The 24,631-nt window shown below is 44.7% G+C and overlaps 2 protein-coding genes and 1 long non-coding RNA gene across 4 annotated transcripts in view; 2 read left to right on the forward strand and 1 right to left on the reverse strand.

Annotated features, from left to right (window-relative positions):
- The window catches only part of LOC146194999 (uncharacterized), a 2,947-nt gene extending 878 nt beyond the window's left edge, over positions 1-2,069 (reverse strand). The window contains exons 1-2 of the long non-coding RNA XR_014705936.1: positions 1,911-2,069; positions 136-222 (exon numbers count right to left, since the gene is read on the reverse strand). This is a non-coding gene — a long non-coding RNA (uncharacterized LOC146194999). The remainder of the gene's footprint in view (positions 1-135; positions 223-1,910) is intronic.
- Positions 2,068-5,748, forward strand: LOC146195000 (uncharacterized). The gene is made up of 4 exons (XM_084596696.1): positions 2,068-2,071; positions 2,937-3,111; positions 3,797-3,897; positions 5,589-5,748. The coding sequence occupies exons 1-4, from the start codon at positions 2,068-2,070 to the stop codon at positions 5,645-5,647; spliced, it is 339 nt and encodes a 112-aa protein (XP_084452822.1). The 3' UTR covers positions 5,648-5,748.
- A 1,923-nt stretch (positions 5,749-7,671) lies between these two features.
- mRpL51 (mitochondrial ribosomal protein L51) overlaps positions 7,672-24,631 on the forward strand; it is a 38,421-nt gene continuing 21,461 nt past the window's right edge. The window contains exons 1-3 of one of the 2 annotated variants that reach the window (XM_084597602.1): positions 7,672-7,819; positions 12,003-12,143; positions 17,164-17,277. In XM_084597602.1, the coding sequence (XP_084453728.1) occupies positions 12,014-12,143; positions 17,164-17,277 (244 nt within the window). In that variant the 5' untranslated portion in view covers positions 7,672-7,819; positions 12,003-12,013. Of the gene's footprint in view, positions 7,820-8,469; positions 8,631-12,002; positions 12,144-17,163; positions 17,278-24,631 lie in introns of those variants that run through there. The other variant, XM_084597604.1, reaches the window with a different exon arrangement.

Raw genomic sequence — 24,631 nt, forward strand, 5'->3', positions numbered from 1 at the left:
AGATCTCAACGAGAGTTATAACGGCCACAATGTCACTTTACATAGTAATGTATAAGACGGCTCCAGCAAATTTGAGGCAATAATCGGGTACTAGCTGAATTTTCGACGTCTCCGTGATATTCCTTAACCACATACCTCTAACATGTATCTACTTCTTGCACTTGTCGCAGGGACATCCCCCGGTGGCGCACTTGCACTGCGTAGTGCAGATGCACTTGGGGTCTGCAGGAAAGAAGAATATGTATACGTTGTAATGAACTGGCTATGCGTGGCCTGTCAATATTTGAAAGAAAGAGCGAGCGTGGCGTTGACGCAAAGGCGCGTGGCATTCACAGGAACCACACGTGAACTAGGAAATTTAACATACGTTACCTGGTTGGCGACGGCAACTCTTATAGTTGCCGGTGACTAGGAAAAACAGCGATCTTCATATTCTTCCCAGAAAACCTGCGCATCGCAGGTGCAGGACAGGAGTACGATTTTGTTTTGCAGATACGAACTGAATAGCAAGGAGGAGACACCGGGTAATTTTTTTTTTACGTTTACACATGTTTATTTTAAATTTTGGGAGCGACAAGCCCATAAGGGCATTGCAGGCGGATTGTACAGCAAGGCGAACATTATACATTATGCGCTTGACAGAACGCTAGAACTGGGCAATTGTTCAGCTGCAGTTATTTAGAATCAACCTTTTCTATTTTAATACGTAAGATAATATTGCGAAATCGACGGCCCTAAACGTCCAATTTGAGCTCAGTCCCTAAATTTTCTTAATCGTCAGTGCAATTTGAAACTTTGAATCTTGAAAATACACATTTGTAAGCTCGTTGAGTAGGTTTACAAACGTTGCATATGTATAACATGGCATCGTTCGCACAAACACAGACGTCCTTAGCGTTTTTATGATGCAGAAGCGGGTAACGTGATTTCGATGGCGATAATATGCACGGCGATACCATTTCACAAATGTGCAACGGCGGAACGGCAGCTCAGTGAGCTGCAAAATGCGCTTTTTTGATGTTCAGTATTTCCAACCTCGTTGCCAATAAGGAAATTTTAAAAACAGTGAGCACCTTCCACGTTGAACATTTTCAAATTTGCAATAAAAACTTGCCCCTAAAATAACAAAAATGCAGTTATTTTAGGTAGAGATGCGTGCAAATATCGAGCTATATCACATACTTAAAGTCGAACTTGTCGCATAATCGACTTGAAAAGACATACAACATGTACGAATCTATCCCTATTTTGATAACTGTAAAAGTTAAACGAATCATCTTGCATATTCGAAGTGTGCAGGATAGTCTTCAGCTGAAAATTGAACTGGAGAGTATACCCTCTCAAAACCTGCGCAGCTCTCCCATTCGCACCAGTGAGCCAGCAACTATGGAGCTTACGAAAACGTGATGGGTAGCAGGTATGATACATCATGCAGAGAATTAGGTTTACAGTGGACGATATGACACCTGAGAACGTGGCCTTTGGATAGCGCATGCACTTTTCTGAAAGAAGGTAATCAATCTCTTTGTTTTGTTTTTTTTAATTTTCGAAGATGCTTGAAGTTATACCACTAAAAATACGGTATTCCCTAAACTTCGCCAAAGGTGGACACGCTAGGAGCTTGCAAGTAAAGGTCTGCGGTTTTACTCATTAGAAGAAAGATTGGTACACCTGTGTCTAATTAAACTCACAAAGGATACTGTGAAAAAAAATTGTTGCAGGCTATTAAGCTAGTTTGTTTTTGGCAAGGAGACAAACTTAGAAGCGACAAAAAAAAATAACCTAAGTATGGAACGAAAGCCATTAACTGAAATTTGTTTCAGTTTAAAAATCGGCCTTACCGGAGCAAGTGGCATGGGTAGCAATGCATCCGTACTTATCAAGAGACAAAGATATTTTTTGCAACTCACCTCCACACTTGCAAGCTCGCTCCATGGTCCTGAAGAAGGAGTTGGTCTTCTTACCGCGGTTTTATTCCAACGAAGCCGGCGTCTCGCTGATCGTGTTTTTGAACCGCGCGCCGCGTCTTTTATACCCAATTTTAGAGCCGCCATAGGAACGTGTGCAATGCGTATTTGATTGGCCCAGGCCTTATCGGTACCGTGTGCAAGTAAAGCGAGCCGGGTGCAAATGCTGCAGCCAATGGGAATGACGCGCTTGAGCGAAACAGGCCGCGGATATATAATAAATGTAGTGAAACCACTCTTCTCAATCAGGGCACACGCGCTGATCATGAGCGCAGTACGCCGCCACCAGCTGACATCGCAACACGTCGCTAATGTTTTAGAAAAAGTATTTCAAAACGAAGAAAACGGTTCATTACGGTTCCCTTCATTGAAAGCCAATACTCCTACCTTGTTTACAAGTAGTGAGTGCTTGCAGCTACAATGAACTGGAATTGCGAAACGTTCTAGTTCACTGTACAAAAGTCAAAGCGGCAAACTCTGGGGACAATATGGCACTTTACATTTAGTAATTTAGTGGAGGTAACGCCAGTGAAGAGAAATATTTTAGTGCCCTTTGCATTTATAGTCGTTAAAATGTTTCCATCAAGGTAATTGGCGCTAGAATTATATGCTTGTTGGAAAAGAACCCATATTTGCCAGCATCACATGTTAGGTCGTACTTGTCAGGTAACCCGTCACGTGCGACCGTGTGGTATTCTACGATTCTACCTCTTCATAACCCTCTTGCCCATCCCGCCCATCTTGACTGCAACTGCTCGGACAGTCAGAATTCGGTACATCAACTGACGCGACGCGCTGCGGCAACGACCACTGCTAGACTCGGAATGCTGCTCTAATAGAGGAGAGTAGCATTGGTAACTCTTTTCGCTATCTATTCAGCGATTCCACCAAGATTGCCGCCAAGCGCCGAATTCCATTGGCTGCAGCTTCTGCACACGGCACGCTTCATGTGCTCACGGCACTTATAAGGCGAGGGCCAATCAGGCGCGCGTTGCACACGGCACTACGCCGGCTCTAAACGGGTAATAAAAGCTGCGGCGCGCAGTTCAAACCTTAGCACCAGCGACAAGTTCACTCCCAGCACCAAGAGCGGAAGAATCTATACTTCATTCAACTACCATGGATCGCGCCTGCAAGTGTGGAGGTAAGTCGCGGTGTATTCCTGCCTCTTTTCTCAATGCAGCGGCGATAATTAACCAGGCCACTTAAACCTCAGTGATCTGGTCTTGAATAATTCCCGAACTTGAGGCGAAGTTTATTTTGTTATCGTCAAATTTATGGCAGGATTTCTGGTGCAATTGTACGCCGGCGTATATTCATGCAACGATGTAATGCATCCTAATGGTATAAGAACGCTATTTGTGCACGAGACTATTTCTTATTTGCAAATGTTTTGACTGGCGTTAACGGAATACATAATGCAGTATGAATATTCGTGGTTTGAGTAATTTCAACCCTTTTCGTTACCCCCTGCTTTTCCGTCGCGGAAGTGAACATCGATACAGGGACTTTAATGTACTTTGAATATTTCACAACTTGCTACATTACTGCACGTCACTTTTCCTGCTCCCGTATAAAAATAGAGTTTATTCTCAGTGCGTTAAATCTGATCTTTAGTCCGCAGAATTAACAACCTATGCACGATCTCCGTACGCTTATGTCGACTATAGCGCCTCAATTTCGAACGATTGAGCATGCCAAGGGGCTGAGCTCACATATGTGCGTGCTTTCTCAGTCCTTTCGATGACGTCCATCTCCGAGTCTTCACTATACGAGTGAATTTTTTATTTTCATAGCTACCCTTATATCTGTTATTTCCCTTTCAACAGACCCCAAGTGCATCTGCACCACGCAGTGCAAGTGTGCCTCCGGGGGATGTCCCTGCGACAAGTGCAAGAAATAAGAATTTGCTCCGTGGGAAGAGACAGAGGTGAGGACATCCTCGCTTTTATATAACTATTCCAGTTTAATGAGTTCGGCTGAGATAGGATTTTAGCTGATGAGGTTGGCTTTTGTATGCATCTTCCGTTTACAGCCTCTTCTTTCTGCATGAATTATTCCGCCCGCGCCTGCACTCAATCGCACGCAGTCGTCAGCAAGTGGCGCACAAGCAACAAAATAGTGCAATAAAATAGTCATGTGTTGCTGTAGCATTATATGCTGCACTGGAACGGCATATTACTTTGTGTTAAAACATCACAATGAAATTGAAAGTAACTGTAATAGCTTGGTTTGGCTTACGGTGGTTAACGTCCCAAAGCAAATTCACTCTATGAGATAGGATATGAGAGACGCCGTAGTGCAGGGCTCCAGAAATTCCCGCCACCTGGGGTTCTTTAACCAAACCTGACATCGCACAGCTTGCTAAATATAATAGTTCCACCCATTTTAAATACGATGCCAAAATTCAATGAGTTAAGTTCATAACTGCGTGCTTTGTCGACCTCGTACGCATGCTCTCGCGAAGCGTTGTGTATACTTCCAACTGCAGGCGCGTCTGCGTGATATAGTGTTAGAGTCGATTTGACATTTGCGAGAATACTGCATTGATAATGCGGTAGCATGGGAAATCCCATCTCAAACAAAAAGTGCCCCGCCGGTGTGGTGCAGTGGTATAAGACGCCCGACTACTGTGCCGGAGTACCCGGGTTCGAACCCGACCGCGGCGGATGCGTTTCGGTGGAGGCGAAACGAAGAGGCGTTCGTGTGCTATGCGGTGTCAGTGCACATTAAAGAACCCCAGGTGGTCGAAACTTCCGGAGTCCTCCACTAAGGCGTCTCTCATAGCCTGAGTTGCTTTGGGACGTTAAACCCCACAAACCAACCAACCAAACAAAAAGTGGCGTCCCACACAGTGGTGTGGCTTGGTTGGTGCACCTGGGGATCTTTAACGTGCGCTGACATCGCACAGCTCACCAAGAGGCGTCCGTGAGCTGTGCGATGTCAGCGCACGTTAAAGATCCCCAGGTGGTCGAAATCACTCCGTAGCCCTCCACTACAGCTCCTCTTTCTCTCTTTCCACCTTCACTCCCACCTTCCCCTACGGCGCGGTTCAGGTGTCCACAGAAAAACGTGTGACAGATACTGCGTCTTTCCCTTCCTGTGAACCAACGAAGCCGCCTGCCATGGTTCGCAGGTGGCAAATTGGAGAGTATAAAGTTCCCGCTCCATTTGCATGGAAGACGAGAGAGAGGCTGGAAGGTGGCTGCCGCGGGAAGGACTCCCCCCAAAATGACTAAGCATGACTCATCAAAAAGCACAGAAAAGTTTAGAAAAGACCCTTTCATGAACAAAGAAATGCGTGTCAAAATATACAAGAAAATATGAGGGGAAGGTAGGAAGTATAGAAGCAAACGAAGCGATTAGAAGCAAAAAAAAAAAAGAAAATCAAGATTTTAGGCTTGAAGATGCCAACTGCAACAATATTATAGGGTAAGATTATTTCAGCGTTTAGTTTTACCAGTTATAGTTTGTTATACGGGGTTTTACGGCGCAAAAGCGACTAGTTTATTTTTAAATTATCGTTCGACCAAGGTGTTTCGATGCTGTGTACCTAAGAAGCTGTGCAATTCCCACGGGAGATCTGACCGCATCAACATGTGTGTTTTTCTTGTTTTTCAGTGCACACTGTTTCGCCTGCTTTGACTCTCGGATACATTACAAGGCAAGTCGACCCGTGACCCCGAGGCGCTAGAAGAATAAATGAGTTCGACTCATGCCCGCAGCGTGGCCTTGCACCCACTCACAAATTCCGAATAAACTGAGACATATTTGAAAAGAATCGAAAGCTAGTCGGTGTTTGTTATCTGTATTATAAACATTGAACGAATACATAAAGACAATGAGTGCTCATCTTATTTCGTTTTTTAATGTGGAGACCAAAGTGAAGCTTTCTCCTCTGAATTCCAGTCGGGATTAATTGTTATCAAACTGGGAAGCAGCTGGTATTAACTGGAATTTGTTCCTTAAACCAGTGAGAATTTTCACTTGGGTGACAGGCTGTACACGTGCTGACATGCTGGCACTGGTCGAATTTCGCATACTGCGAAATAAAGTGCACACTGCGAAGTGTGCACTTAATACCAACACGCCACACGTGTATTCTCTCGTCAGCGCACCATACGGAGAACTAGTTTAGTGTAGCACCGTGGTTTACAAAGGCGCTGTTAAGCGTATAAAGATTGTCCAGTCGAAGAACCGTCGTTATAAAGCTCAGAATCGGGAAAAATGGCATCGATAACACGTACTTGATTTTGTGTCAATATTGTGACGCAACCGTTTTTTGTGCAGCGCTCAGGGGGTTACCATTTTGCCTCCAAAAGAGCATCCATCAGCTAGGCAAAATGGAGGCTAGTTTGCGATAGGGATTCGGACCAGAGACATATATAATACGTACCTGGGAAAAGTTGGTGCCAATTGTGCGCTATAGTTACTGCACCCTCTTTTCCAACTTAACCGTGTGTGTGTGTGTGTGTGTGTGTGTGTGTGTGTGTGTGTGTGTGTGTGTGTGTGTGTGTGTGTGTGTGTGTGTGTGTGTGTGTGTGTGTGTGTGTGTGTGTGTGTGTGTGTGTGTGTGTGTGTGTGTGTGTGTGTGTGTGTGTGTGTGTGTGTGTGTGTGTGTGTGTGTGTGTGTGTGTGTGTGTGCGTGCGCGTGCGTGCGTGCGTTGCGGGAAGAAAACTTACTTGACTACTTAAACAATTAATAAAGCGAGGTGTACGCTTCGCTAAAGGAAACATTTCATTTACGGTTCGACCGAGGGACACATCTTTGTGAAAATGTTTAGGTATTATCCGCTCTGCCCTTTCCCCTTTCTTTTCCAATTGGTGGCACTTGTACAGCTGGGTACAAACGTAATCGGACGACAAAATTTCCAATATAAGCATCTACGTTTCTGTTTTTTTTTTTTTTCGAATGACAATAAAATGTTAGCTAACAATTCCTGCACCTATGTACGGTTCGCACCATCTGAAGGGGACGATTAAGAATAAGTCACTCAATGGCTCTGCCCTTTTCTTGTTGTCTTGCAAGACCTGCGTCACCGCTGCCGGTACTGCGCAGTTGGATGTGGAGATCGAAAAGCGCAGGGAATCTTCCACGAACAGAATGTGCAGTACGTAATTAAACTGGGTCCACAAAAACGTACGTCGTAACATATAATGCATTGGAAGCTTGTACGTTGTCATGGATGTTACAGCGTTCGATGACCGCGCCTTCCAGTCCTCTTCCCACTTTCTGCGTTATTGGAAGCACGGATAAGCGGCTCATTGTTTCCTCCATCTCGCGTCCCCACCTACTGAGAGATATTTCTTACCGACACTTGGGCTTTCATTCAATTGCACGAGGTGGAAACCCTGCTTATCGATCAATAATAATTTTAGACATTTACTCCCGGTTAACCTTGCACTATCTACGCTTGGTCATTATTCGCTCGGCTTCTGAAAAGTGCAACGATGAATTACGATGTGAAACACCAACTAGCCAATTTGAAACCCACATTCTACGCTCCTGTGCACAAATTTCGAAACCATATCGAAACCGAAACTTTTTAGTTTTGGTTTTGAATTTTACATTTTGCGTAATAATACATTAAAAGCAAAATTATTCTTAAGCTAATAACACTGTAATTTTTTTATTATGAAATAGTCACTTTTTCTATAATTACCTATCAACAGCACGATCCTCCACAACAACAAAATGGAAACCCGCGTAGCAAAGATGGCGACCGCCTTATGATTGCATGGTATGGTTAGTATGGTGCTCAGGTGAAACGTTATAAATCGAGGATATACTGGCCGGTGGGATTTATTAACTCACAGGTTTTTGACCCTCAGTGCTTGGAATTAGCAACAAGGTAAGCCAGCCAGCATCTGCTTCATTTATACCACACATTGCTTAGTGGCAAGCGTCGTTCTTGACTCGCATGTGTGCGTCGTCCGCTGTGGCCGGGGAAAACTTTGTACTCTCAACCATAACGCAGTCAAGAAACAACATTGGCCGATTATTGGGGGAAAAAAAGAAAAAAAAATGATGCATGACAAGATCGAGAAATCGCTCATTTTCGACCATTTGTGATCGCCGCGTACATTTTTCTTTTCGAAAACTACTCGAAGCATGAGGTGCTAAGGCTCCTAGCGAAAGTCTCTTACCTTCATTGTACCCGTTTGCTTGTTAAATGTCCGGGCTCCATAACTTGCAGCCGTACGAAAGCAGAGCCAGTATTGCAGTTTGCGCAATTGTAAAGACAGTGTACTAGGCTGTTTCGTCGCAGTTTAAGTGCGTAGTGATCGTGTAAAAGGCGCTTGGCGTAATCTCCCGCCAGAGTGAAGGGATGTGCATTATGTGCACTCCTAGGTACAGTAGACTATCATAGTTTAACTCGCTCCTGCCGTCTGATAGTATGAAGCTGTTTTTGACAAATTTCGGTCGCGCAGCTTGACTGCATTTTCTTGTTCATTCGCTGGTGCGAGTACAGCGCCAGGATCGAGAGTTGAACCGACGGCATTGCTCTGTACAGTGTTATCGCAGCGCCTCTTCACTATTTCTGTCTTTTGTTGACTGTTACGCCTACAGCTACGGCTGTCATGTTTTGACGCTGCTAATGATGCTCTGCAAGTAATGCAGGCTTGCACGAGGCAGATCTGGGCAGCTCTTCCCAAACTGCTGTAAGCCAGGCGACAATTTCTCTTTCTCAGTGTATACTTTGGTGTAATTATGCTAGTGACTATTAAGACGGGATTTTAGGCAAATGCCTATATTTCTACATGTAACCACACCAATTTCCTATTTGAGCAGAAATTACTTGTTTGACAATGCATATAATTTTGTTGTTTTAGCACATGGCTATCTCTGATGTTGATGCACCAATACAACCTGTTTTGTCTAAATGGACTCTGACGACACAGTCTTATTTTGCTTTCGAATCCCATTTCGAATGCATTTTAGTTTTGAGTCAAGCCCACGCTTGGCAGCAGCGACAAAGGTAGTGTAGTGGATCATTTCTGTCAAGTATTTACTGCATGTCTCCTGTCTGTGTGCTGCCTTTGTGTGGCAATGGAGCAGATGGCAGAGATACCGACTCCCAGAGACCCCAAATCGTCTATGGTGGTCAATCGCTGGCCGTATTCCATTTCAGTGCTTCCCGTTTCTCGAACGTACCACTTGTTTGCTTTCTTCCACAATAGATACTTTGCCCAACTGAGGTATGTGTGCACAGATGTTTACATTGAAGCAGGTCTTTTTTGCATCTCTTGCTATTTAATGGGAAGGTCAGCAATTTTGGGGGAGAGGGGGAAGGGGGTGCGGTTCCTGGGAGAGCTCTTTGGTCTACACATTGGTGGAAAGCGAGTGTCTTTAGGCTGTAATGTCGAGTCTCTGGGTATCCCCACTCTTCAATACTGTGTGGTATAGCTTCAGTTAACTTTAGCTGAGTTGCCGTGCCATAGCTCTAATATATTTTTTGATGGTAGCCCCAATCCTTGTTCATTCGTACCAAGTGAGCATTTCTTATAACTGCAGCCATTACATGTGGGTGTGACTGCATTTTAAAGAGCTCATAATGCTGTTTCCTCCAAAGATTTTTTATGCCAGGGAAGTCTGCTGCTGTAGTCCTGTTTAAGCATGTGAATTTTCGGCCACTTGGTCAGCACCTTTCTTAAGATCACAGATTTTTTTTTTCTTGCTTTACTTTCCAGCAGTTATTGTGCATGGATCTTCACAAACATTATCATGTGCACTCCTGCCCTTTCCATGCTTAAAATGTACTTATAAGCAGTTTTGGTACCTAAAACATGCTTTTCTAGTGCCTATCAGTCTGGCCTCTACTTATCGATTGCAGTTTCTTCAAGCGGACGTGTGATGCCCGTTCCTCCTAGCTACCTGTGTGTAGCTTTAGTTATTTGATTTCCCGTGACTCTGTTTGCAATATATCAGTGAGGGCAACGCTGACTTTAACATACCAAGTCTCTGCAGCCGAGTCGGCACCCAAAGGAATTCAACCCAAGGCCTCTTGAGTGGTGCCTTGCATAGTTTATGTGAAACAGCACTAGAAGGAGGCTGGCTGATACTCTTGTTAGCGAACCTAACATTTTTGTCAAAGTTGTGTCATCCACATATGCTTGATGGCTGCCTTTAACCCTTGACACTCATGTCACCTCTACTAGTGAATGCAACAAATATGTAACTGAATTGCGACACTGGAGGCACTTTTTCCAGCAGTACTGATGTTTTCTTTCCTAGACATATTGCTCTGTGTGCATCCTTGAAACAGGGAATTATTCTACAGAATATTCATTTCATACATTCTGAGGTTTCGATGTCACAGCTTCCGGCATTGTTCTTTTCCAGGTGAGTGCATGCCACATTCCCGCTTTCTTAGTTTGGCACGAGGAGAAGTGCCAGAAGTTGGATGGCTTGCTCCAGAAGTCAGGGTGTCGACTGTGTACTTCAGTCATGAAATAGTGACAGTTTTTCATCTTTTCATCTGTATTCTTTGGTCAGTTCTTGTGTAATATTTATTGCTATAAAGAAATAGAGCATAATTTGGAAAACCATCTAATTTGACAGATTCTGAGGAAAAAAGGCACGCAGGTTTCACTGTGCTGCTGTAAAAGGGTAATACACTATGTGCTGGTCTGGTTATGATCACTGAAGTTTAAAAAAGTTCTAATGGTATGTTGATGAGGCTAAGATCATCCTGAAACCAAATTTTCACATAAGAACAGGTCTATGATGACAGGGTAAATCCAGATACTCGTGAATTGCAGGCAGACGGTGTCTTGCCACGTCACTGCGATGCGGAGATGTTTTTTGCTTTATGACATTGTGAAGCTACCAGACGTACACTTTTACCCTAACTCATTGCACGGTCATGTTTATACCGCAGCATCCACAGATATATGCAGAATAATTTTTGGTTAGTCACCAGGTGCAAAGCTTGTGAGACGGGCCGATGAGGAAGTAGAACACAGGACAAGTACTGTTTTAGGTTCACTGCACAAGAAAGCCCATTGAGGCATGGTGGTGGTAGTGGTTGATTTATTTATTTTTTTTTTAATAATAAAAAAGAAGGAAAAGAGTATTGCCGGCCGCGGCAACTGCTATCTAAAAAACTGAAGCACTTGAGCTGCGGCCGGCGGGAAGGAAAAGGGTATAGGGAGAAGATAGCAAGGGGAAGTAGAGAGGGGAGCCATAGGAAGAAAGGACAGGGGGAGCTTTGTACATTATTTACAGAGTACAGACGGTCAACGAGGTACTCTATTCAATTCAGTGTGAAACAGTTCTTGATACCCATCGTTGGGAAAACAGTATCATACCTTTAGCAGGCACTCATGTTTGCCAGAACACAGCACAGCGTTGGGTAGTAGCCATGTCCTCACTTTTAATGCAGGTATTAAATGTGGCAGTTTTTACCAGGTTTTGGGGCTACTTGTTGTGGATTTTGAATTGACAACACTGGTTCCGACAGCTGATGGCTTCACTTTCGGGCACGCAATGCATCATCCAGCCACCGAATGAAAATCAGTGCTTTCTGACTTGTTTGTCAATATGTAAGAAAGTTTTTGTATCAAAATTTCAGATGTTTTCTATTGGAGAGCTAACATTCTGATGGAGACCTGTCAATGCTACTTCGGCAGAAAAAATATTTTTCTGGAATTGAAATGGGGGGGGGGGGGGGGGGGTGGGATGATTGTTTCTCTTAAAGCTTTCTGTTGAACACATGAGCAGTTTCCAGGGATTTGTTCCTGAACCTACTTGTGAGGTTTTTATTTATTTCACAAATACTTCTTTGCTAGGGGCAAATGCAAGAGTGGGTAAAAAGCACGATGCATAGGGAAACAAGGCTTGCCGTGTGAACGTGGCTGATTATAGTTACGTGTAACTGCAGTTTACTTAACCCTGGTTAAAGGTGCCCATGTAAATACTCCTAATGTAATACACTCCTTGAGACAGTGCACTGTCCAGATCTTTGGCTTTACTAACAGGGCCGGCCACACCTGGATTTATTGAGCAATCATTGTTTGCCCTCCTCTCTGCAGAAGTACCAGCAATGAGCACTATACTGCACTCGGCTCTTCAGCGCCTTGTGGCTCGGACTCCTCTCCAGATGTCGGTACGATTCTGGGAACGGAGGAAGTACATCCGCCGCTACGGGTACGAGAGCCCCCTACATCCTCCAGGTGGGAGCTTCTTATTAGCTGCCTGCTTCCTTCGGTTCTCTTCCTTTTATCTTTATTTTGTAACATATTTGCAATGTTCCCACCGCGCTGTGCTTTGTACATGGTATGGAAACTCATCATGTTCATCATTTCCTGTGCCTTTTGTCGCGGCACACTATTGCTGCTGCTGTCACATCAACGCTTGGACGTACCAGCTGTTTGCCAGTTTTGTTGTGAGAGGTAAGGGTAGAAGTAAGGGTTACCACTCAATAATTAGGGGCAATGGAATGTTGAGGAAAAGGAAGATCTTTTTTTTTTTTTTCATTTTCTGTCAGCTCTGCCGAGACGAATCGCGTTGAACGAGCTTTTGCTGCGATTCCTCAAGCTTTGGCTCCTTCGTACAGAGCATAATTTTTTCAGCTTCGGTAGAGGGTTTTTTGTTTGGGAGGGCTCGTTGAAGTGTCGAATTTTTACAGTTCTCTTAGCGCCCTTACTAACTTGGATACACAACTTCTGCTGAAAGTTGCTTTACAATATTCTGGAAGGTTCTTTTCAGGCCTGCTAGATTGTGCTGGCTTTACGTCGTGAACAAATTTAGATTTCTTTTTAGCTGCTGAATCATTATTCGAGCGAAGTTTTCAAGGCCACTTTCTCGTGTACTATTTTTAGGCATAGTATTTTAGGCAGTGCCTGATGTCATCGACGGTACCGGAACCATGGAAGAATGTAAACATTATCCTCATTCATAAGAAAAGGGACTCTAAGGATCTTAAAAATTACAGACCAATCAGCTTACTGTCTGTTACGTATAAGGTATTTACTAAGGTAATCGCTAATAGAATCAGGGCAACCTTAGACTTCAATCAAGCAAAGGTTAAAGCAGGTTTTCGGAAACGGTACTCTACTATCGATCACATCCATACCATCAATCAGATAATAGAAAATTGCTCGGAATATAACCAGTCCTTATACATAGCATTCATTGATTACGAAAAAGCATTTGACTCAGTTGAAACCTTGGCGGTGATGCAGGCATTGCGAAATCAGGGGGTAGACGAGCCGTACGTGAAAGTGCTGGAAGATATATCTTGTGGCTGCACAGCAACTATAGTTCTGCATAAAGAAAGTAACAAAATTCCCATAAAGAAAGGTGTTAGGCAAGGAGACACAATCTCCCTAGTATTATTCACACCTTGCTTAGAAGTATTCAGAGACTTGGAATGGGAGCAGTTAGGGATAAAGGTAGAAGGAGAATACCTCAGTAATCTGCAATTTGCTGATGACATTGCCTTGCTAAGCAACTCGGGGGATGAACTGCAAATATTGATTGGTGACCTAGGCAGGAAAAGTAGAAATGTAGGCTTGAAAATTAATATGCAGAAGACTAAGGTAATGTTCAACAGCCTCGGAAAGGAACAGCAGTTTACATTAGGTAGCGAAGTACTGGAAGCAGTAGGCGAATATGTCTATCTAGGACAGGTAGTAACCGCAGATCCGGACCATGAAAAAGAAATAACAAGAAGAATAAGATTGGGATGGAGCGCATTTGGAAAGCACTCACAGATTATGACTAGCAGCTTACCGGTATCGCTAAAGAGGAAAGTATATTACAGTTGCATCTTCCCTGTACTCACCTATGGGGCTGAAACGTGGAGGCTAACCAAGAGAGTTCTACTTAAGTTGAGGACAACTCAGAGGGCTATGGAACGAAAAATGGTAGGGGTAACATTAAGAGATAGGAAGCGCGCAGAGTGGGTCAGAGAAATAACTCAGGTTACCGACATTCTAGTGAAATTAAGAAGAAGAAATGGGCATGGGCAGGACATGTAGTGCGAAGAGAGGATAACCGATGGTCGCTTAGGGTAACAAACTGGATTCCAAGGGAAGGAAAGCGTAGCAGGGGGCGGCAGAAAGTTAGGTGGGCGGATGAGGTTAAGAAGTTCGCAGGGGTCAAGTGAATGCAGCTAGCACAGGACCGGGTTAAGTGGAGAAATATGGGAGAGGCCTTCGCTTTGCAGTGGGTATAGTCAGGCTGTTGATGATGATGATGATGATTTTAGGCAACTTGGGACATCAGCAAATAGCATTCTTTTGCTCATACCATGCCAGAGCATTGAGCACTGTCAGTTTGTGCGGAATGCTAGCTAACCACAAGGGGGTGTGACAGTTCTTTTCTTTTTTTTTTTCATAGTAGGAAGTGATGTGATCTCAGGTTCTTCACGGCAGTGCAGCCATGAGGAGACAGGACGTCGAGATAAGAGCAACTAGGGAGGAAAAGTGAAGCGACTGTGTACAACTTTTTACACAGTGATTGAAGTATGTGGAAGTTGACAGGGGAGAACAGAGGTGCTGGCGGAGACAATTTCCATCGCTTAAATACAATTGGTTGTCCTCACTTCTCTAGTTGAGAAATATAGTTCATTCCGCACAGTCCAATCATAGGAGACGCACATGATCATTTAAGGATCTGCCGACAGCCAGAGGTGGTACTCGAATCTCCTCACACATCTTCCAAAAAGATCCGAGAAGTCAGTCGTCAGCGCAGGACATTGTCCGGTTTTTCTTCTCAGCAGTCGTACACCTGCCTGGAACGTTTGCAAGCGAGGTTTATTGCACCCTTCCTTAGCTCCATTAAGACTGTTTGACAGCATGTCTTTGATTCCACCAACAAAAATGATGGCTGCCTTGTCGCTACTGTGGCGCTAAGTAGGATTAAGGCATCAATAGGTAGCTTGTTTCCGCCCCAAAGATGGGTTGTCCACCGCCGTAGGATACAGATAGCAATCCCATCGTCGTCACTGCTGCCTCAGAGCCATTGAGGACTGTCGCTCGCCGGCTCCCGTTTAGTTCCTGTCATCGACCGCTGCAGGAACAACATGAATCTCAGCTTGAACCTCGATCGTAACAACAACACCGTGGCACTACTAGGTCATAGGACATGCTCAAAATATCACAGCCTGTCTTGAGAATGTAGGCAGGAACTAAGGGGAAAAGGACTGTCATGACTTAGGCCTGCTCTTGTTGATGTAGAGTGAACTGTGGTCGAACAATGGCTAGTATTATGCTTGCTTGCCCATTCAGCTAACCGCTGTTTAACCAGTATCATCATCGTGACTCTGGCTTCCTTGCATAGTTTATTATAAGCTTTGACTGCTTGCACTCGGCTGTGATGCTCAGAATATCACAGCCTGTCTTGAGAATGTAGGCAGGACTGTGCCATGCATGCCTGGATTGCTCACCTTTTTCGCAAACTAATTTCGCGATATATTCTTAGCATTTTTCATTTTTCGATATTGGTTTAAGGCCCAACTCTTTTTTATGACATGTTTGGTGTTATGTCTGAAAAGGCCCCTTGTTACCTGCGCAGTAGCTTTGTGGCCTACAGTGCAAACCACTGTGCAAAGCATTGTTTTTCACATCATCTTGCTCTTTGTTGCAGTGTTTTTAATATTTGCATGCACTGTATGAAAAAGCGCAAATTTATTCAACTGTATGTGTGACAGCTTGTGCTAGGAGTAAAGCCCTCAGTGTGTTGGCTCCGAGAAGTCTGTTTAGCAAGAACCAAAGTAAGTTCAGTGTTCAAAGTAAAAAAGGAAAGATATATATAGCCTGGATGTTAACCCCATGTCGTGATGCTTATTTCAGCGAGAGGTATATCCTGCGATGATTTCTGAGGGGGAGAGGGGGGGGGGGGAATGGAGTGTGAGCTACGGAGCTGACAGGTGCCATTTCTTCCCATGTAACGGAACGTTGTCCCCGCCTGCACTTATTGGTTTCCTCTTAAAACACAGTATTGTCAATGTAGTTGTTAATCAAGGCATGCTTCTTACCCAACTGGCAACTATCAACATCAAAAGTCGGGGGGAAGGAAGTTTTCTCGGTGACAACCGATTTGCCAGGTGTGTCTAGTGGCCGAGAGCTTCAGTAGATGGCGCCATCTGGTCCATTGATGGAGTGAAGTTCTGAATAGGAAACCAATGTGTCAGGTGTCCATTACGGATGCTGCACCCATGTAGCCTCCCTTTCAGTGTGCAGAAAAATTATTGTCAAATTACATAGCGCAGCGCAAAATGCTGCTGCGTTCTCGAATTTTTAGCAGTTGTTTACAAGGGTTTATGATGCCTCTTCCAGTTGTGCAGCTACAAAGTCATTAGCACCATGGATGGGCTGTAACGGATGCCTGGTGATGTCACGGGTGACATCATTCTGATCAGATCAGCGTGATGTGCTGTCATGACGTTCCTTGTGCTGTGAGCTTACCATCGGCGATTTGTCCAGAATTTTTCGCACATCGCCGAACATATTGACGTAGCTGACAAAGGCTGACGTACCTTTTAAATGAGAAGCTCCGCAATATGATGCTTTCAAGGAACTTTAGGGCCGCTTACAGTTTCCTCCTGTACTCGGGCACTTCGATAAAAATGCAGAGACAGAAATTTATACCGACGGAAGCAGCGTTGGCCTAGGCGCCGTTCTTGTTCTGAAAATTCATCATGGCATGGCATCGCTTCATCCTTGTCAATGAGTGTGACGCATTGCACCTAGTGCATTATGCCACTGACACTGTATTAGCTGCAGATGAGGGCTTAACAGCTGTCGCTTGTAGGAACGACCCTGTGTTCACTTGCCAGTATATACCCAGGAATCGAGCCAGGCATAACCAGTCTGGTAAGGCCAGTGGTTTAGAGATAATGACGGTAAAGTGCGTGTCTTAGATCTTCTTGAGGGGCAGGATTCATGCTTCATATGTAATGTAAAGATCAGTGGCATTTGTCTATGAAAAGGACAAATCTCTATATTGTGCTTTTGTAGTTTTGAAACATTGCTTACAATAAATAAAAGAAGAATGTCTCCTCTCATGGCGCCTCCCGCTATCCCACATTCAAGAGGGGATATACTTATTGTCTATCCACCTTGACATCAATATCTCTATGCATTGTCAGTTTTTTCCTCGCTCAATTTTCTGTAAAACTAGCTGCACTTTATGGTAGGACATGATTGGCCGTGAGTTCCCTTGTTGTGACGCTGCTGCAACTCCCAGGCTACCTGCCGCGGCTGCCCAAGGAGACACAGAAGCTTGGCACGCAACCCATCTATGCTCCCAAGGATGCCTGGTGTGAACGCAGAGCCCTCTTTGGTCAGAATGACTACATCGGTGAGTAGACGTTCCTTCCACTTTGTGGTCTCGGTGAACATCCACCCTCTGGCTACGTTGATGTTTCCTACCTGTGTTGACGTTTGTTCAGAAGCAAAAGACAGATTGCGCTTTGGCCATCATCAGATCGACCATATCTTAGCAGGACAAAAGCCTTTCCTATATTTCTCCATTGAAGCTGGTCCTGTGGCAGCTTCGGCTGGCTTACCTCATTCGCCCACCTAACTTTCTGCCATCTCTGTTAGGCTTTCCTGCCCTCCAGTCAATTACCTGTAGAGACCACCGGCTATCTTACCTTTGCACAACATTTCCTGCCTATGCCCATTTCTTGTCCTTGGTTTCTAATAGGATGTCAGTAACTTACATTTATTCCCTGAACCTGGTCGTAATTAGTAGTAATTTTTAAACATTACCACTGGTGGTAATGTTTAAAAATTGGGGCTGCACTTAAGGGGGGACGCGGCGACTGAAAACCGAAAATCGAATCAAAAATCACATTTTCAGTCATTTCTTTCGTGTTCCCGAGACTTTTCTGCACCGATCTGCAAATTTTGGCTACAAAATTTTGTTTATTTCACGTGTTATACTCGTTAATGGCAGCAATTACGCGCTCGCGGACCTTTAAGTTGAGGCCATCCTTTTTCAGCCGCCTGCAACAAGGGAACTACGCATCCCACTGGTGCCATTTTGGTCTTGTTTGAAAGGTCACATTTCCAGCCTTTTATTTTTTTCAGTAAGCGGCCCTGAGCAATACGAGGAACCGATGAAAGCAACAACAAAAATGATGCGCAGCGCCTACTTCTATCGGTTACTTGAAACATGTGACCATAATGGCAGTTTTTGATTGGCTAGGGAGCCTCATGGATATTGCTTTTGTTATCATGCGGTTCGCGATGCCTGACGGTGCGAAAATGTTCTGAGCTAAGTATCATTTTGGCCGTTCACGGAAGAAAGGTAGGGGCAGGAAGTGTAATGACGCTGCTAGCATGTTGTGAGAGTATGCGATGGATATTGAGGCTCTAACATCACCCGATAACACCAACGTGATTGAAGACGCTTTCCCTGACATCGTGCGTGGTGACTCTAGCCATCTCAGTGGTGACGCTCCGGGTGCGTAAACATCGATGCGATCAATACAGAAGTGCGCGATATCGCTTCCTCCGATATCGTGGACTGTTGACTGCAGCCATGCCACTATCGGTGACAGAGGTGAGCAAGGTCGCTTCCCCTAACAGCATGCATGCATGATGTGGTCTGTAGACATCTAAGGATAACACTCATGTTATGGGAGACAGAAAAATGCATGCTTCTATGAGCATGAGGAAGCTGGCCAAGAATCTTGGATAGAATGCATCCAGATTATGCCCCTTGAGCATCTCCATGAGGATTTTTCTTTTCTGAATTATTTATTATTTTTTTTTTTTGCAGTACAGCTAAACTTCGGTATAACAAACTTCAATATAACGAAATCCTCGATATAATGAAGTTACAAGTAATACATAACATAATGCCCATTGGAAACCATGTCTATTTTATCTCAATATAACGAAGTAAATGTTTCTGTAATTTCATTACAACAGACAAATAAATTTTACCCGTAAGAACAAAAATTTCGCACAGGCGACAACGCCCAATGGCGACAATGTTGCCAATGCACGAGACTTGGGTAACCCACGCGGACGGGCCTCCCGGGCTGCGCGGCATTCGTTCCCTACAAGCAACAAGCAAGAGATAAGCGGAGTAGCCATGCCGCCGCCTCCCGCATTTTTTTTTTCTCTCCATCTGTCTTTTTGCTTCGTCACAAATGGAAAAGAGTGATGGCTCCGTCCCCCTCCTCTTCCTGCTCTGCTCACTCCTTTGCTGTGATCCAAAGACCCTCTTCCCCATGCCTGCGGAGGCTGATGCATCAGCGTGCATGCCCGTCTGTCATTGGCCCTTTCTTGCACAGCTCTCGCGCGGCCGCCACTTCTGCAGTCATTGTTTGTGTGCTGCTTGCCGCTCGGTTTGCCGATTACAACTTTCCTTCGCTTTGGTTTCCTGCATGCGTTGCCGCAGTCGCTATTTGTACACTGCTTTCTGCTCGGTTCGTCAATTCTCTACGACTCTCCTTCACTTTGATTTCCCGCGTGCGTTGCCGTCACGAGTGGTTGTAAGCAGCACTAAAAGCGCTTTCACTCGAGCAAAAAACGGCAATTCTGGAAGCTGTTTCGAAAGGCGAGAAAAAGAAAGACGTCGCAGCTCAGTTCGCCATATCCCGAGAGTACGCTCTCAACAATCTTGAAGACCGAGGACTCCACCCTCAGCACTGCAAAGTGTGGCACAAGCGCCGAGCGTAAACGACTGAGGACGGCTATCTACGAAGATGTGGACAAGGCTGTGTTCTCCTGGTTTATGGTCGCCAGAGCACAGAATGTGCCTGTGAGTGGGGCAATTTTGCAGCAGAAAGCAAAGGACTTCGATTGCCTGCTTGACAAGGACTCCTTCAAGGCTAGCAGTGGTTGGCTCCACCGTTTCAAGTCCTGTTACAGGATTGTCAGACGGGTGCTCTGCGGAGAGTCTACGTTGGCCGAAGCGCCTGAAGCCGTTACTTGGCTGAAGAAAGAAATGCCAATAATACTGACGAGGTACCAGCCATCAGAGGTGTACAATGCGGATGAAACTGCATTTTTTTTATCAAATGCTACCAAATCGACTCTAGCACTAAAAGGGGATCGCTGCACAGCGGGAAGCAGAGCAAGCTACGCATCACAGGTCTTCTCGGCATAAACATGGATGCCACCGACAATTGGGTGCTGCCTGTGATTGGCAAAAGTAAAAAGCCGCAGTGTTTTAAGGTGGGGGTCCCACTCCGGCAGCGCGAATGTGCCATTTTAGGCAATGTTTGCGTGAGCATTCTGCACGTTGTTCTTTTTCGAACATCACAATGTAGCCATCATTCGAAAGCTTAATATACGCTCTGTCAAATGATGTGCGCTGATTTAGTGTGCCAACGTTATCAACTGCATGAGAGGTGGTATTGCAGATGACAAATTCGCTAGCGTCATTGATATACCCTACTTCGGATTAATTTGCTGAAGAAACTGCTGCACTTAGAACAGTTTCCTTTGGCCTACACATAGAATGGGTATTTATATTAGGGAACATGGCGCGTAATTAGTTTTAATTTAATCAGTATTTGATCGGCAACCTTTTCAACATGGTAAAGTTTGGCTATTTTGGGCACTAATATCTGCGCTTTATCAACGTGCACAGCAGTAAAATTTTTACCACTTCGGGCGCACATTATAATAGTTGAGTGTACGAAGTTTCATCGAAATTTATTCGCTAGTTCGTTTTTAATTACCTTTCCAATTTGAAGATTTCCGTAATGCTGCCTCACATCGCATAGCTTGACCAGAAAAACCGCTCATTCTACAGTCTAGGAATCATGCATGGCGAAACTAGAATAGTAGTTATTTGTGAAAATGATCGCAAATTGCGCTTTATACAATTAGCACGATTATACTGAGCCTTCAAATATAATCAATTTTTCCTACACGGCATTCAATTGAGAAGGCCGTCATACTCAACAACGTGAGCCTTGTTTGAGTTGGCTTTTTATTAATATTGTATTACTGTAAAATAAAGTTAAAATAAGAAGCACAAACCATGGTGATAATTAGTATTTGCACCTGTATTCGGTCATAAAGGTTTTTTACTGCTAGCGCCATCTAGGTAAAAGCAGCAAAAGTGTGAGTTCATTCAATTGCCAGGAGAGGCGCGCGTGACTACACTCCTTCAAAGTATTGAAGCTAGTCAAGAAACCTAGAAGTCAGCTTCTCTGCAGTGCAAAAACCCCTTCACCATGGCGGCCAAACCTGTTTTGGGGGCAGAAATCAGGTGCAGTGCAGGAGACGTCTATTGTGGCAATAATGGCCACGTCCATTTCCTGCACCCCTCTTCTTGTCGCAATTAAGAACCCCTCCGTTTGTGAGTGCCATTCATAACACCTCCCCTGCCCCTACCTCCTCCAGGCTCTCAATAGTGAAGGAATTCTGCTCTACACGTTTGCGCATGACATCAGGCCGGACATAGAAGTATTCTGCGCTGCACCCAACTTCTGCCCTCAAAACAGGTTTGGCTGCCATGGTGAAGGGGTTTTGCTCTGCTGACTTCTAGGTTTCTGCAACCCACCTATACTACTTTTGTGCTGTGAAGTGTGTTGCTTGTTGCTATTTGCATTGCTGTTTGTGAGGTGAGTGTCACACTTTTCAAAAATTCATTGCCTGTCGAAACAACTTCTTTCTGCAGCAGATCCGGTTTCAAACATTCCATAGAGGAAGAATTTCAACAACTCTCTCACCTGATGCAGAGGCTACAATTCATGATCTAGAGGAAAGCAGAGAGTGTCAGTGGAGTGAAAGGAATGAATGGATACCTGGAGGCACCACTCGATTGAGAACGTGGTGCGAGACACCACTGGTTTTTAGCACAAGGAGACGCATCTACTCAAAGTGGAAACACAAACAGTTCATTAGGGAAGGACCGCCGAGTGAAAGCTTTTTTTTAGGTGACAAGACATGACACGCACACTGCGTGCGTGCACATGTTTTGCGCGCATACACTGTGGTTTATGTGGGGGCTATTCGCTCGCACGAAGAACCTGCACATGGTCACCGCATCACCCTTTGCACCCCTGCATTGTGTGCGAACAGTGGACGCTCGCCTGCAGTGCTAAGCCGCTAACCTTCACGCCCAATCGCTGAGGGGCTTTGCGCTATTTTGTGCTTTTCTGATTATGCTTCTGGCCCAGTACTTTTTCCCTCACGCATTCGTATTTCGCCAGGCGCTTCAGGCTCGGATAGCAAGTGACACGGCTAGCAAAAACCAAACAGAATGCACAGAATCTTCCGGTAAATTTACATGTATCGGGCTTGCCTTTCGGCTGGCGACAAAAGTGCAAATTTATCAAAATTAAGACATGCCTTGACAGATTGCAGGTTGCTTGGACGAGGTTCTTCATCCGTGCGCGCAGTTGGTCCAGTGGTATTTCTCGCAAAATCTAGACATTATGTGTTTGACAGCGAGTGCTACGGATATCGCCACGTTATGCTGCATGGTGTGCTGGCAAAATGCTCGCACGTGACATCACGATACGCCAGCTGGCGTACCACGCGTATGATCCACCGTTTAGATGCTATGTGCGTCATCCGACTCTCAAATATTGGTCGAAAAAGGAATAGGACAGTAGACCAAAAGAAATAGTTTCGGCCGGCGGTATCGAGTGGTTGTCTCCTTCACATCTTCGTTGGTGCGTGCTCTGTTCCCTAGAGCTTTCAGTGGCACACGTGTGCTTAGGTGCAGCTGTCCTCTCGGAAAGCACCGTTTTGAATGTAGCTTTGCAGCCGCTACAAGAAATACAACTGCAAAAGGACGACGTCGCATACGGAGTACAGATGAAAAAAAAAAAAGAAAAGAAAAGAAAAGAAACGAAGGAATTCGACGCTGCTGAACCGAATGTCGAGCGTTAGCTGAAATGAGAATGTACACTGTTTTGGTTCAGTGCTTTTCATGCTTATAAACATTACAAATATGTGCTCATAGATAATCAAAAACCAGATGTCATCACCGACAATCATCGTAATGAAACGATAATGAAACGTAACAGCCGTTGTACGTCTGTCTAATTGTATTTGGTCACTTACGAAGCGTGTATGGACATCTTCGCAAAGGTGGGACAGTTGACCGCACTACGCTGCGTGGAAAGAGAGAAGTTTCGACTGCAGACAGCGTAACATAAACAAAGTGACGCCGAGAGGGCAGCTGGGCGCATTTCACTGTGACAAGAGAAAAGTGCTTGCCTACATGTAAACCGAATTACCGGATTCCTTCGGCGCACACGCAGTGGCATTAGTGGGGCCAAGTAGGGCTAATGCGCGTGCGCAGCCGGCACTCTCTACTTCTCTGTGCGTCTACGCTATGCTCAAAAAAATTGTAAGCCTCGAAGCCGTGGATTCATGTTTCAAGGCCAGGGGTCTGTTTTAATATTATTATTAATATTATTATTATTATTATTATTATTATTCAATGCACCGTAAACGCTTTCGCGGACATTTAGTGCATGTGGTGGGTTGACGGAATGAAGCGCGTGTCTGTATCGGGCGGTCGTGCAGAACAGAGTACTGATATCCATCGCGGCACACGCACATCGCCACTGTTTTTAGACTGCCGCAATGAAAAAAATCGAACGTATTTATTAGCACAATGACAGCCTCCCTTTACGAGCGCACATGGTCATCCCCGACTAGTCATCGCGGTGAAATTCCAAGCTTTTTGGGTGTTTCTTGCACCTCATTTCGGTTTTGTACCGAAAAAAAATAGTAAATAAACGTCGCTTTTGGTTTTGACATAGGACATCGTTTTCTTCACACCTTCGAACATGTCAGTTGGTTTTAGTAAAGTAAGTAGAGGAGGCTCAGAATTTTTGCCTCCGAATGGCTGAATGTCGATTGACACCACCGAAATGAAATATGCGACGATGTGTGGAGCGGAAATCACATGACAGTCTGATTCGGCGCGCAGTTTTGACGTCGAGGTCACCAGCGGCATTTTTCTTTTTTTACTGAAAGCATTTCCGATAACAAACCTGCAAAGCAGTAAAATAAAACCAAAGACTAACGCTAGTTGTAATCCTTACTGCTTAGCATCAAGGAACCACGTGGTCTTACTCAAAAAGATTCAGAAATATAAGCGTAGTAGCACAGCTAGCAGTGCGAAAGCAATTCCAAGCAAACACGCAGAAGACACGCGGCAAGATCTACCAAGGCAGCAGTTGTTGCTTCCCTCAGGAGATAGGAGCCTGAGTCTTGCACGAAGGCACATTCACGAACTGGGCTGAACCTGTTCAATCCGTTTCGAAATGATTTTTGATAACAATACCACGTCAATTCGATGTAGACAGCTATATGTCGAGACCTTGCGGTGAAACCCACAGTTGACCGCGTCGAGTTATCGCCATAGCTTCGTTCCCACGTGTAGCGAACATCACCCATTTTTGCTGTGCACAGATAACAAATGGCAACCACGCCTTGCAGACTACTTTTTTTTTTTTTTTAGTGATAGGAAGGCAAGTTTCCACTCCTTTGCAATGATAAAATCGGAAATAAATGGGAGGGAATGGAAACATAATGTTCAAGAAACAAAATGACTTGAAACAGCATCGCCGCAGAAGAAACTGCATAAATATTCGCAGCATCTGCCATTTTCTTGGTTTAGAGAAATTGCTTCAAGGGTCTATCAACTTGCATCTTGAGCGTTCACGAGCATACTTCAGCCGACTGATTGGAAAGTCATTCTAAGGAGTTCTTGTGTGGAC

This window comes from Amblyomma maculatum, chromosome 3 (genome assembly GCF_055883805.1).
Source record: "Amblyomma maculatum isolate TAMU_Amacu chromosome 3, ASM5588380v1, whole genome shotgun sequence".
Classification (NCBI taxonomy): domain Eukaryota; kingdom Metazoa; phylum Arthropoda; class Arachnida; order Ixodida; family Ixodidae; genus Amblyomma; species Amblyomma maculatum.